Raw genomic sequence first — 12,430 nt, 5'->3', positions numbered from 1 at the left:
GACCTACTACGTACTTTTTGCCAACCCTGCTGCCATCATCCCAGTCCAAAAATGTGCCCACCCTTGCTAAAAGCCTGCAAGCTAGACCTCTGACTCCAGTGTTGCTCTGCTTCTAGCCTTGTCTCCACACTGAGGCCAGAGGGACACTTCCAAAGTACAAATTAGATTTTAGCACTTCTTGGATTAAACCCATTCAGTGGCTTCATACCGCCCTGAGGATAGAGGGCAAAATCCTTAACATGATTTCAAGACCTTGTCTACCTGACTTCTGATGACTTCCCACAAGTCATCTTTCAAGCCAGCCCCCCATCTCTAGCTATACACAAGTCTCAGTTCTTGGGATGTTCCCGTTTAATCAATTTTCACATCAGATTGCACTTCCTTCCTTAGACTTGGGTTAGCTGACACTACTTTGGGCTTCCGTTTTGGTGGCACCTATCACTCATTTTCTAGGTGCTTCTTTATCTTCCAGTTAGACCATAAACTCTATAAGAGAAAGAAATACATCTTGATGAATTCTCACAACCAAAGTGCTTAACCAGTAAGCAGGTACTCAATAAATGTTGATTAATAAATATGTTCTTACAATCCAGTGTTTGGAGAGACTGAAAGTCAAGAAGGCTGGAGCCTTGGGACTATGCTCCTGAGATAGGGCGGTTACAGTTTGCTTGGTTTCTTGTGTTCTGGCAGGGAGTTATCCTGGGAGCAGCTATAATGAGGTGTTTATGTGATCTGGGGAGGTGGGAGAAAAGGTTGATCTGGCTCCTTAACAATCCTTTTTCAACCTAGGTTGTCTTTTCTGTTAAAAAAGCTGAGCAACATCCATTAAAAGCGACGTATGTCAAACTACCCCTTCTCTCATTGGAATCAACAGGAAGATTTCAGTGAGTGAACTGGGGAAAAGTAGGATGACTGGAAAAGAGGACATTTTAGAGGGGAGTCGGGAAAGGATGCCGAACGTGCAGGAAGACAAGGAATGTCTCCTACCGACATTAATGAGGACTTTTAATAGCCACATGAATACTTTGCGACGTCAAATAAAAAGGAGGCGACATAATCCCAGCCTTCCCCGTCTCAACAAACACAACCTTTATTCTGCCAGCTGCTCTGGCCCCAAACCTGAGAAGCCATCTCTGCTTTCTCCTTTCCTCCTAAACTGCACATCCAGTCTTTGGCAAGTCTGCACTGCTCTACTTAAAAATAGAGCCCATACCAACGTTCACAGCATCAATATTCACAACAGCTAAAAGGTGGAAATACCAACAGATACATGGATAAATGAAATGTGGCTTATACATACAATTGGATATCAGCCTAAAAAAATGAAATTTGGACACAGGCTACAATAATAGATGAATCCTGAAGACACTATGCTAAATTAAATACACTGGACACAAAAGGACATATACTCTATGATCCCACACAAATGAGGCACCTAGAATAGTCCAATTCAGAGGCAGAAAGTAGGATAGTGGTTGCCAGGGGCTGGGGGGAAGGGGGAATGGGGAGTTTCAGTTCGGGATGACGGAAAAGTTCTGGAGATGGATGGTGGTGATGGTTGCACAACACTGCGAATGCACTTAATACCGCCAAACTTAAAAATGCTTAAAGTGATTGGGGTGTCTGGCGGGCTCCATCAGTTGAGCCTCCGACTCTTGGGTGTTGGCTCAGGTCATGATCTCATGGTTCGTGAGTTCAAGCTCCGCATCTGGCTCTGTGCTGATGGTGTGGAGCCTGCTTGGGATCCTCTTTCTCTCCCTGTCTCACTCTCTCTGCCCTCCCCCATGCCCTCTCTCTCTCAAAATATACAACTACGTAGACTTAAAAATTGTTTAAGATGACAAGTAGTGAATTATGTACATTTTGTCAAATAAAAAATGTTTAAAACTTGTAAGGATTCTAAGAACAAAACCGTCCTCCCTTGCAAATCCAGACTCTACTCATTTGCTAGTCCTTCTGCCCTGGCTTCAGTTCCCACTGTGTCTTCTGATCTTTGCTCAAGGTCATCTTTCCAGTGATGCCTTCCATGACCACCCCCACTTAAAACAGCACCCCACCATCACAATAGTAGTTTCTATCCTCTTTCCTACACCACGGTTCTCCACGGCACTTACTACCACCATCCAGCGTGCTACAGAACAGACATACTTGTTTCCGTCTCCCTCTCCTCCTCCCCCTTCCCTTCCAGAATATAAGTGCCTGAGGGCAGAGTTTTCGATTTTGTTCACTGCTGTATCCTTGGCAACTAGAACTGTCCTTAGACATATATTTGTTGAAAGAATAAATTGTTGGATCACCTGGGTGGCTCAGTGGGTTAAGCACCCTACTCTTGATTTTGGCTCAGGTCATGATCTTATGGTTCCTGAGTTTGAGCCCCATGTGGGGTTCTGTGCTGACAGCACAGAGCTGGCTTGGGATACTTGCTCTCTCTGTCCCTCCCTTGCTCTCTCTTTCTCAAAATAAATAAACATAAAAAAAGAATAAATTGCTTAATCCAAGTTAAGTGTACAAATTAAGCGTATTAAAAGAAAAAAAAAAGACTGGACCAACATGTTAACAGTGGTTACCTTTGAATACTGGAATAATGTTTTTTCTCACGTTTTCCCTATTTTCCAAAGTGTATTTAGTGACTCTAAGCTACTCACATAAATCAAAATTATGAATTTTACTTTAATAAGCAAAATTATCATCAATTTTCACTGATACAGAAACATTCAAAATAGTTATGATAAAACCACTATTTTCAGGCAGATCCTAATCTCTTTTTCTGCATTTAGGATTATCTTCCTAGGCTTAGTTACGATAATGAGGAGAAGACATATTTGCTTTTTTCCCAAATGGTTCTCTAATTGGGAAGAACAGATGATTCAACAGTGACCCTCCTGTTCGGAAACATAAACAACTTGTTTCTTTGTGTTTCTGTCATTTGTCTGATTTTCTAGTTTTCTTCTCATTAACCATGTACATATCTGGCTAAAGTCTCTCCTGTTGCTGCTGTGAATTGGACCTTTCATTTTCTTTGTGTAGGAGGGAGGGCTTATCTTTGAAGATTTAGGGCTTTTCCAAGGGAGTTAACAAGTTTTGGGGAAAAAAAATCCCAGCACTTATTATATATAACTTATATATCCCATTACATGCTTCTTGGGATTTGGTCAGTAGGGTGTCGGACCCAAGAGGGCAACTGTTCTTTCCGGCCATGGCACCTCTGAAACATCTTGGTAGAGTAAACCTTCCTGTGCAGGGATGGTCTGTGCTATGGTGTGGCGACCCTCATATCTTGCCATCTCCCACTTCTCTCTTTTTTCAAAGCCATCCAGCAAGTTGAAAGCTCACTTAACTTCTCTCACCTGCTCCTCTCAGTTAATCCTTCTGGTCTCCTCTGTAAGCATCTTTCTCACGAAATCATTTTCGTCAAAAAAAATTCAGTGCTCAACCTCAGGTTTTCAGGTATTGTTTCTTTTCATACAAATTTTCTGGGTCTTTCCAAGCACGTCACAGCTCTTGTCTCCCTACCGTGCCTCAATGCTTCGTCTCTGCTCTGCCAGCTGGATATTTCTTCAGAAAAGGCACACTCTGTGTCCGCGACGTCCACTCCCATCTCATCCAGCCTCAGTTACCCAAGTGGTCATTTTCTCAGTCCCTAGTCTCAGGGGAACCGGGAGAGCTGATTCACAGAACCTGAGATACAAGGATCCTTTTGGTACCTTGAAGGCTGAAATCCACAACTTGAGCATCTCTATTTTTGCGGCAAAATATCAATTTTATGTAAATAGAATATGACTTAGTGTATCAGAACTGTGCCTCCTCCTGGCAACACAACCACGGATGTATGGGAACTTCATATCGGCTCATCAAAATCAACGCTGCTTTCGGACATTACTGTGCCATTTGAATTTAAACTTGCAAATGTTTTTGAAAATGTCTCTGTGTCCAAGGCTTGGGAAACACCATGGTGTGACCCTGTCAATGTCTCTAAGTTGCGTGAGGCTTTCCCAGAGGCTTGAGCCTGTCTGTCTAAATTAATTGTGGTACCTGGGTGTGGGGTTGGATTTGGAGGTAACTAAGGATCACTGGGTCGGCACTAAGTGGTACATTCACCACCTGATACTTTAACCAGAGAAACTTCAAGCTCATAGGAACTTTGGCTTGAAGACATGAACTTCCACTGAAATCCTTCAGGGGCTACACATGTGGGATAGTGTAGCTCAAAACCTCCCTCTGATAAAACCCAAAGACAGAGGAATTCACATGCCAAGTTCCATGTTCTGGTGTTTATTACTGAGAAAGGTCTTTGATGTCTTATTTTAGCTGAAAAAAATTCTTGCAAATTTTCAATTATATCATATTATATTCGCGTCAAAATTTAAAATGTTTTTCACCCCTCGTGGTTTATTATTAGCATTTATCTATCACGCCCTCTGACCCAAATCTTTATTCTATGGTTTCAGGTACTTTCTAGAACACTATGTATTTCATCACAATGAAAAGCCATTTGCCATGGCTTAAAGTAATGATGTTGATGACACTTAAGGAGGTTTCTGTGACCGAGTCTTTGCTTAACTTTTCAGCTCTAGCTCCAGACATTCTCTACCTTAGCAACCCCAAAGTCCTTCTTTGCTTGGGCTGCCCTTTACTTGGAAAGTCTTTCCCCCCCTCTTCTGCTAGCCGCTGTGTATCCTGATCACGGTAATTAGCATCCACAATTACCTGTGGATCTGTTATTTTATCCACAAGACTCAATCTCCCCAAGAGGACTCTCTTTTTTCACATAATGATCCACTGACACCCATTATAGATCTTGACACACAGGTACTCTGTAAATCTCAGTTGTATTGAGCTGACTTGGGCTCTTATATAGGATGAATTATTACTTTCTCCGTAAAAACAGACAGAGCAGAACACCCAGAAAATAACTAAGGAGAAGGGTGTTTCAAATAAACTCCAGTATGTTTGCAATTATTCCCAGAAGCTCTTGCTTACTCAGAGACAAAGGAAACCCTTGGCTTGGAATATTCCAAATAAACAATCAAAACTCTTAGCAAATAGGCACATGGCTCCAAATCATAGACAAATATGCAAATTAGATACCAGCTCATAGCATTTATGCACTTTCCCTCCCAGTGGACATTTCAGGATGGTGGTGAGGGGCTCAAGCAGGAGCGATCACCCTGGGGGACTCAGAACCAATATTCCATCTAGCTGTATGATGCAAGCAGCAGACTTTGTATCTCCACCCTCTGGCAAAGGGAGTAACGAGAAAATAAACGATTAAGAAAGATGTTCGGAGGCAGCGCAGGAAGAGTTAGTTGGGACCTGAATTGATAAGTTAACTTTTTTAAAAAAGGAAAGTAAAATATCACTCTATACACGTATATACTGAGAGCTGAACATGCAAAATAATCTTTCTGAAAAGGAATCAAGAGCGCTAGGATATATGTGGCTCTGAAACTTTATTTTCTAGGGATCTAGTTCCCATACAGTGAAAATAATTAAGAACAGAATTTGTTTTGTTTTAATCTTATTGTACTATTTAAAAAACTTAAAAGTACAAGAAAAATGAGAACAGAGTTAGTAACCAAATATTCTTTTTATTATAAGAGAGATAATTTAAAAATGTTATGATGTTCCAGGGGAAGTTGTGTAAGACAGGGTTCATTATCTCAGTGCTCAATCTGTTTACCTCTTCTTTCATTCCCGCAGGTTTTTATAATTTTGTGATGGCTCTTTATCTCAAAAACCATCTCAGAAAACATCAATCGTTTGATTACTAGTAATACAATCTGTGAAACATGCCGACCTATAGTTCAGATTGTAGAAAATTATTTTAAAAAAATTTTAAATTCACTCTCCAGCTTTATTGAGACACAATTGACATGTGACATTATGTAAGTTTAAGGTGTATGATGCGTTGATTTGATACATTTATAAATTGCAAAATGGGTACCATTAGCATTACCTAACACCACCATCCTGTCACACAGTTAGCATCTCTTTTAGGAAATTATTTTTAAGAAACTCAAAAATTCAAAAAGCACTCAGCTATAAGAAAGACACAGAAAGGTTGTTAAATGGCTTAGGTTGAAAAATTACTGACTTTCATGGCAAAAATTTCTAGTTGTTCCCCAGTATATCCCCTCTCCCCTTCTTAGATGCAAACACTTGATTCTTGGGTGGACACTTTGCCCTCTAGCTCAGACTCTATTCCTCTGGCTCTCTTGTTGCAGCTAGGTGTGGCCATATTACTAGTTCTTGGCCTGTGAGATCTAAGTGGAAATGTGGTGGGTGCTGTCTAGGAAAGAGCATCAAAGATAAAAGGTTAATCTTTCTTCTTCTTCCCTTTCTTGTTGGCTGGAATGTTGGTAAAGTGGCTAGAGCTGAAGCAGCCACTTTGGACTATGAGGAAGTACACTAAGGTTGGCCAGTGCAGCAAATACAAGAAACCTGGTTCTTGATGATGGTGCAGCTGCCGTACCAGCCTTGGACTGCCTGCCACCACTAAACTTCTTTCACATGAGAGAGAAATAAGTTGCTATCATTTAATCCACCCTTTTTAATATCAAAAAAATATGCCATAACCATTGAGGAGGGCACTTGTTGGGATGAGCACCGGGTGTTGTATGTAAGTCAATCTGACAATAAACTATATTTAAAAAAAGCCATAAAATAACTTGGTATGGATGATACACGCTAGGAAGCTGAAGTGACAACATGGAACAAAGTAGCTTTTGACCACTCACCGATGATCTCTTTATCTTAAGATAAACAATCGTGTTCAGTTATGAGCTTTACTGAAGCAGATCATACAGTGACATTTGTGATTTCCTTTACGAGCATTTCTGATGGAATCCCAGGCCTGTTATCCAGAAACAAGCTGTGCTGGTCTCATGAGTGAGAATGCTGAGCTTGGGGGTGTGGTGATCTGCCCTCTGCCCATCTCACTGACTCCTTCCCACCCTCTCCACTCCAGCATTCCTGCCTCAGAGCATGGGCACCTTCTGTTCCTTTGGTCCTGAAATGCTGTTCTTTACGCACGTATCATTTTAAGTTTCAGCTTCATCATTCCTTCTTCAAAAAGACCATTTTGGAGCAGCCATTAGAGTCCTGCCCTTTAGCATATTATCCTGTTTTCTATCACTTTGTGAAATCACCTTTAGTCACGCATTAACTGACTTAGTGATTGTTTCTCCCTCCCATTCCCTGGTCCCTTCAATCTGCATGCTAATAGGGATCTGGCCTAATTAACTGATTACCTAGCCACAGTGCTTAGCACCCATTAAACACTCAACACACATTTATGGAATGAATGAATACAAGAAATGAATTGATTCCAGAGAACAGTCAGAGCTCTGCCAGACTAACAGCAGGCTTTGTTCAGTTTCCTGTGGTTTGCTCACTGCCATGGCACTTTGGGTGTACCATATCATCTCTTACATTTATGATATCAGCACGCCATCATTAGCAATGAGATTCTTCTTATCTTTTTAATGTTGATTTATTTTTGAGAGAGAGAGTGTGAGCGGGGGAGGGGCAGAGAGAGAGGGGGACACAGAATCCGAAGCAGGCTCCGGGCTCTGAGCTCCGAACTCCGAGCCGTCAGCACAGAGCCCGACATGGGGCCTGAACCCACGAACCATGAGATCATGACCTGAGCTGAAGTCGGACACTTAACCGACTGAGTCACCCAGGCGCCCCTCATTAGCAATGAGATTCTTAAGGGAAAGAACCAACTCCATTCATCTCTGCATCCTCCACTGCCTAATATGAAGCCTGGCATACATTAGTCACTCAATATACATTTGCCCTGCATTGTCGGAAAATATGCTGTACCTACAGAAAGCAATGCCAGTTCTTGTAAGGACCCTAAGGAGAGCTCTAATTTCAAAATGTCCTGATTTGCCATTAGAGTTGTCATATCCATAGCTCTCTTTGCTTCTTTGTGTTTCTACGTAGGCTTCTCTCTACAAAATGGGCTTGGAAATGGCTATGCAACCAGCTGCCTTAAGGACTGTGAAAGTCTGGCCTGTCTCATTTACTGTCAGGGGCATGAGGGCTGTTGACCAACGGCATGTTTTCCTGGATGGGTTCCCAACTGTTGGCTCACTGAAGAACATCTGAGAGAGTTCGGTGTAGTTGTTCCCTCTAGTCTCCTTGGCTAAGCACAGTAACTTGGATGAAGCTTCATCGTATCGTAACACTGCCCCACCCCATCGGCAAGGGCTGGTCTTGTGACCAATAAATCATTACATGCTATCTAGGTAATTAAAAGCTGATAGATGAATAAGGACTATTTCAACCAGGAAATTCCTCATATGTAAAGTAATTTATTGTGTCGGTAAAGTGGGCAACGGCACAATTTAGGAAAATCATAACACTAATGTTGTTTATTAATACCGTTCCTACAGGGGTGACACCAAAGAGTTCAACAAAGATTTTTATTGTTTTTCAGAGAGACTTTACCAACCTCAATCAAGAGATCTGAAATTCTGTAAAACACATGCTTGTTCCTTAACTTCAATTTCCTTCGGTAGTTTTATAGATCCCTTAGGCCAGGGAAAGCAGAACCAGACGGCGCTTGGGAGGACTTTACAGTGCGTGTCTGCAAAGCCACGATGAATTTAAAAGTTTTGCCGATACTAAGCTTCTGGTATTAATTGTGATATGAAACGATCTTCGATGTAGCTTCCTTTTCAGTTTTTAATCTGGTGTACTAACCATAGTGACTAAAATATTTTCTTCTGGAAATAAAAAAAAAAAAACAAACCCCAAAACTCAGTAACATCATCTAGACAAGTCGGAAAAGCAGGCTAGCATATGTTTATGTAACATAGCACTTCTCCCCAGGGTCTACCTTGCCCCATAAATTGTTGTACTGGTGTGAAAAAATACAAGTCAGGTCTGAAAAAAAAAGTCCTTCTCTTAAATCACAACCATATTTGTGAAGAGGAAGACAGAGACATATTTAAAGTCACAGCCAAGCCTGTCGCACTATTTTCTTTTTCTTTTTCCTTTCCTCAATAATTTCTCATCGTCGGATGTTCTACCTTTGCATCATCCACTGCCCCCACCCCGATATCAATATTCGGTCGTAATAGTTAATATTTCAATATCTGTGGTACTGGAATACTTGTTAATCATTATCGTCAAATCTTTATTCTGGACAGAGATGCAGAATTACTGTAATGGAAACAAAGTGCAGAACTATAGGAAGGAATGTTCCCAAATGGAAACACCCTGCCACCAACTGAGAGCCACCCAATCTGGCTGTAGCTGGAGTAACTGAAGACTGCATTAAACTCTGAGATATTTGGGGAACAGATTTTTGGAACTTCATGCATGTAGAATGTGCTGAAGTAAGGGGGAAAGAAGTGATCTGATGGTGTGAAAAGAACCCCCGATCTGTGATAAATGAGTGTAGCTTCTGAGTACAGCTGAAGATAGAAATAATATATACAGACAACACATTCCTTAGTTTACTGACCAGATGGAAGTCTTTTGACTGGTGGCACTGATAGGAAAAGGCATCTAACATCTTTAAAGTTGATGAGGCTGGCAGGAAAGGCCTTAGTGGAGACGGGAGAAAAAATGTAAGAAGAAACAGAGAACGGTGTGTAAGGAGGTTAAGGGTACAGACTGTGTCTGAGTTCCAATCTCAGCTCACTCAAAGCTCTGTGACCTTGAGAACATTATGTAACCATCTTGTGTCTGTGAAATGTATAACACAACTTACCTCACCGGGTTGTATTAAATGTTCATAGTGTTAAATGAGTGAAGGCATGGAAAGTGCTAGAACAGTGACTGGCCTTCAGTAAATGAGGACCTATTACCATCAGAGTGGCAACCGTACATTCTCTAATGATAATGGGATGATTGGGTTTTCAATTTTATGTGTATTTTTAAAAATGAGAATGGTATTATTTATACTGGTATCACTGTTAAGAAGAGCCAAGAGTCTAGGTTATGAAATGAGATGGAATTTCTATAAATGTATTTAGGAAGTTAGGTAGGTGTTGAAAAGGGATAGTTAAAAATTTGGGGACTTTTTAAGAGAGATGGGCCAACTGAGGGAATTTTGTAATTGGCCAACTTAGGGAAACTGATGAGGGCCCCAGGTATCCCAGGAAATAGAGAAATCAATGGAGTGCAGGCAACATAGTTCCAGGAAGGAAAGAAAAAAAAAGACTTCCCCACTTGGGAGTAAGGAAGATCAAGGGCCCCAAAGAGAAGGTATTTCGATCCTTAGGATGTTAGCGGAAACCAGAATTTGAAAAGAAAACCTGGGGTAACTTCTCTAGGTCACTTGCTATTGTTTTGCTTACCACAAAGGTTTATTATCTGGGTTTAAATAAAACAAGGAATGCTTGAAATCAAACACAAGTGCCTGGAGAATATGGTGTGTGCACAGTAAATGTTGGTTCCCTTCCCTTCTTAGTGTTGCAAGGATTTTCTTTCAACATGTTGAAAGATACAACTCTGTCTTCAGATGGGCTGCAATGATGAACTAAGAATGTAGATTGGAAAGGACTATAAAATCCTGATCTGTGTGTGAAGATGCATCAAGCTGAATATAGAAGCATGAGACCTGTACCTGTAAGTTGCCTAATTTGTGTACAATTTGCACCCCGAGATCCTGTTAACTAGAGCAAAATAGTCTGTGCCCTTGCAACATTTAAGATGTTCCTCTGGAGAGAACTGAGTGAAGAGAAGCACACAGAGAATCTGAATCTTAGGAGTTGGAAGGCAGCCTTGGATGTGCAGATGATAGATTCTGCCTAAGAATCACTGGTGGCCCACTGGCACAGAAAGGGTTTCCTCAATGAGCCCAGCATCCTATTCTGCCACTAGACGTCACTAAATATTGGCTCTTTAGATGTTCTATTTGTGCTGAAATCTGCCTCTGTATCTTCTGTGCATCTCTGCTTTCTCATTTGTAGAGTGGTTATAACCAGTCTGCAGTGAGGATCCGGGGAACAGAGGACAAGCACTCCTAACGAAATTCACAGACAACACTATGGGGTCTGCCTTGGCTTCTTTCACTCTCACTCCTGCCATCTGGTCTGTTGGCAAACCCAACTGGCTCTACCTTTAATGGAGATTTGGAATCTGACCACTTGCACCACTGCTGTCCTCCTGACCCATGTGATCTCCCGCCTGGGTTACTGTGATAACCTCTGCAAAGGTTTACAACACAGCAGCCATGGTTCTGCCATGAAAACCTAAGTCAGATCCAGTCACTTTGGCTCTTGATTTGGCCACAAGTAAAAGCCATTAGGCTGTATGGGAAACACGACTGAAATCTTGGCTCTTGGCCCTCCTTACCTGCTATAATTTTCTCTATAATACTTGTACTTGTCTATATGTTTCACTTAATTATTTATCTGTCTTCTTCCACTAGAAAAGTGAGCTGAGAAGTACATGAGTTTTTGTCTGTTTTATTTCCTAATGAATCCAGTGTCTAGAACAGTGCCTGAATGATTGAAGGATCTCAACAAATAGTTGGTGTATTGACTGAGTGAATGAATATAAAGTATTTAGAGAAGTTCCCTGGATACAGTGTTCAATACACTAAGTATTTAATATACACTAGGTATATTATTTTTTCCTAGAACCTTGGTTGCCTTTTTGAATAACTGCTCTGTCTTGCTGATGCCACACAGTGTATCACCATCCCCTAAAATATCACCTGGACCAGGATGGGTCAGTAGGGCTATTATTTTCAGTTCTAGGAATTCTGGACTATCCTGTGGGCCCTTATTATGCTTTTAGGCAACCAAACATGCATACATATTTAATTAATTGTTTCGTTCTGGGAGAAACTGCTGCCACATCAATATAGGAAAGAACTGGAATCCTTGGGTAGAGTCTTGGAATTAGACACTGAGACTCGGTAGGGGTTGTGACAGAAAGTTACTACACACCACACCACGAATCCTGTGGAGGAGCCTTAAATCCTGGGAGCTACCCCGGGCCCCGTGTTTCATTATGTGGGTCACATAAAACATGTCGAGTTGAGGAATGCTAATATTTATACTTATCCTGATGTTATTTATAGTAATATATTACTATATGTAACACCCAATAATATATATGTAGTATATAATACCATTTTGCTATGAAAGTTAACAGATGAATAAATCTTATTCAAGATGGCTGGCCAATTATATATATATACACATATGTGTGTGTGTGTATAATTGGCCAGCCATCTTGAATAAGATTTATTTATTCATCTGTTAACTTTCATAGCAAAATGGTATTTTATATATATATATATATATATGGTAATATATATATATATATGGTATATATATATATGGTTATATATATATATGGTGTATATATATATATGGTTATATATATATGGTGTATATATATATATGGTTATATATATATATGGTGTATATATATATATATGGTTATATATATATATGGT

At 40.7% G+C, this 12,430-nt stretch overlaps 1 protein-coding gene across 7 annotated transcripts in view; it reads right to left on the bottom strand.

The window, feature by feature from the left end:
* Positions 1-12,430, bottom strand: part of ATP8A1 (ATPase phospholipid transporting 8A1) — a 232,689-nt gene that overhangs the window by 20,076 nt on the left and 200,183 nt on the right. Inside the window, exon 34 of one of the 7 annotated variants that reach the window (XM_058722723.1) lies at positions 8,412-8,735. The exons of the other annotated variants lie outside the window; for them this stretch is intronic. Coding sequence (XP_058578706.1) covers positions 8,721-8,735 — 15 coding nt within the window. The 3' untranslated portion in view covers positions 8,412-8,720. Of the gene's footprint in view, positions 1-8,411; positions 8,736-12,430 lie in introns of those variants that run through there. 7 annotated transcript variants of the gene reach the window in all.

The sequence above is a fragment of the Neofelis nebulosa genome, chromosome 3, assembly GCF_028018385.1.
Source record: "Neofelis nebulosa isolate mNeoNeb1 chromosome 3, mNeoNeb1.pri, whole genome shotgun sequence".
Taxonomy (NCBI): Eukaryota; Metazoa; Chordata; class Mammalia; order Carnivora; family Felidae; genus Neofelis; species Neofelis nebulosa.
Note: the sequence above shows the minus strand (reverse complement) of the source record. Positions and strands in the feature narration are given on the sequence as shown.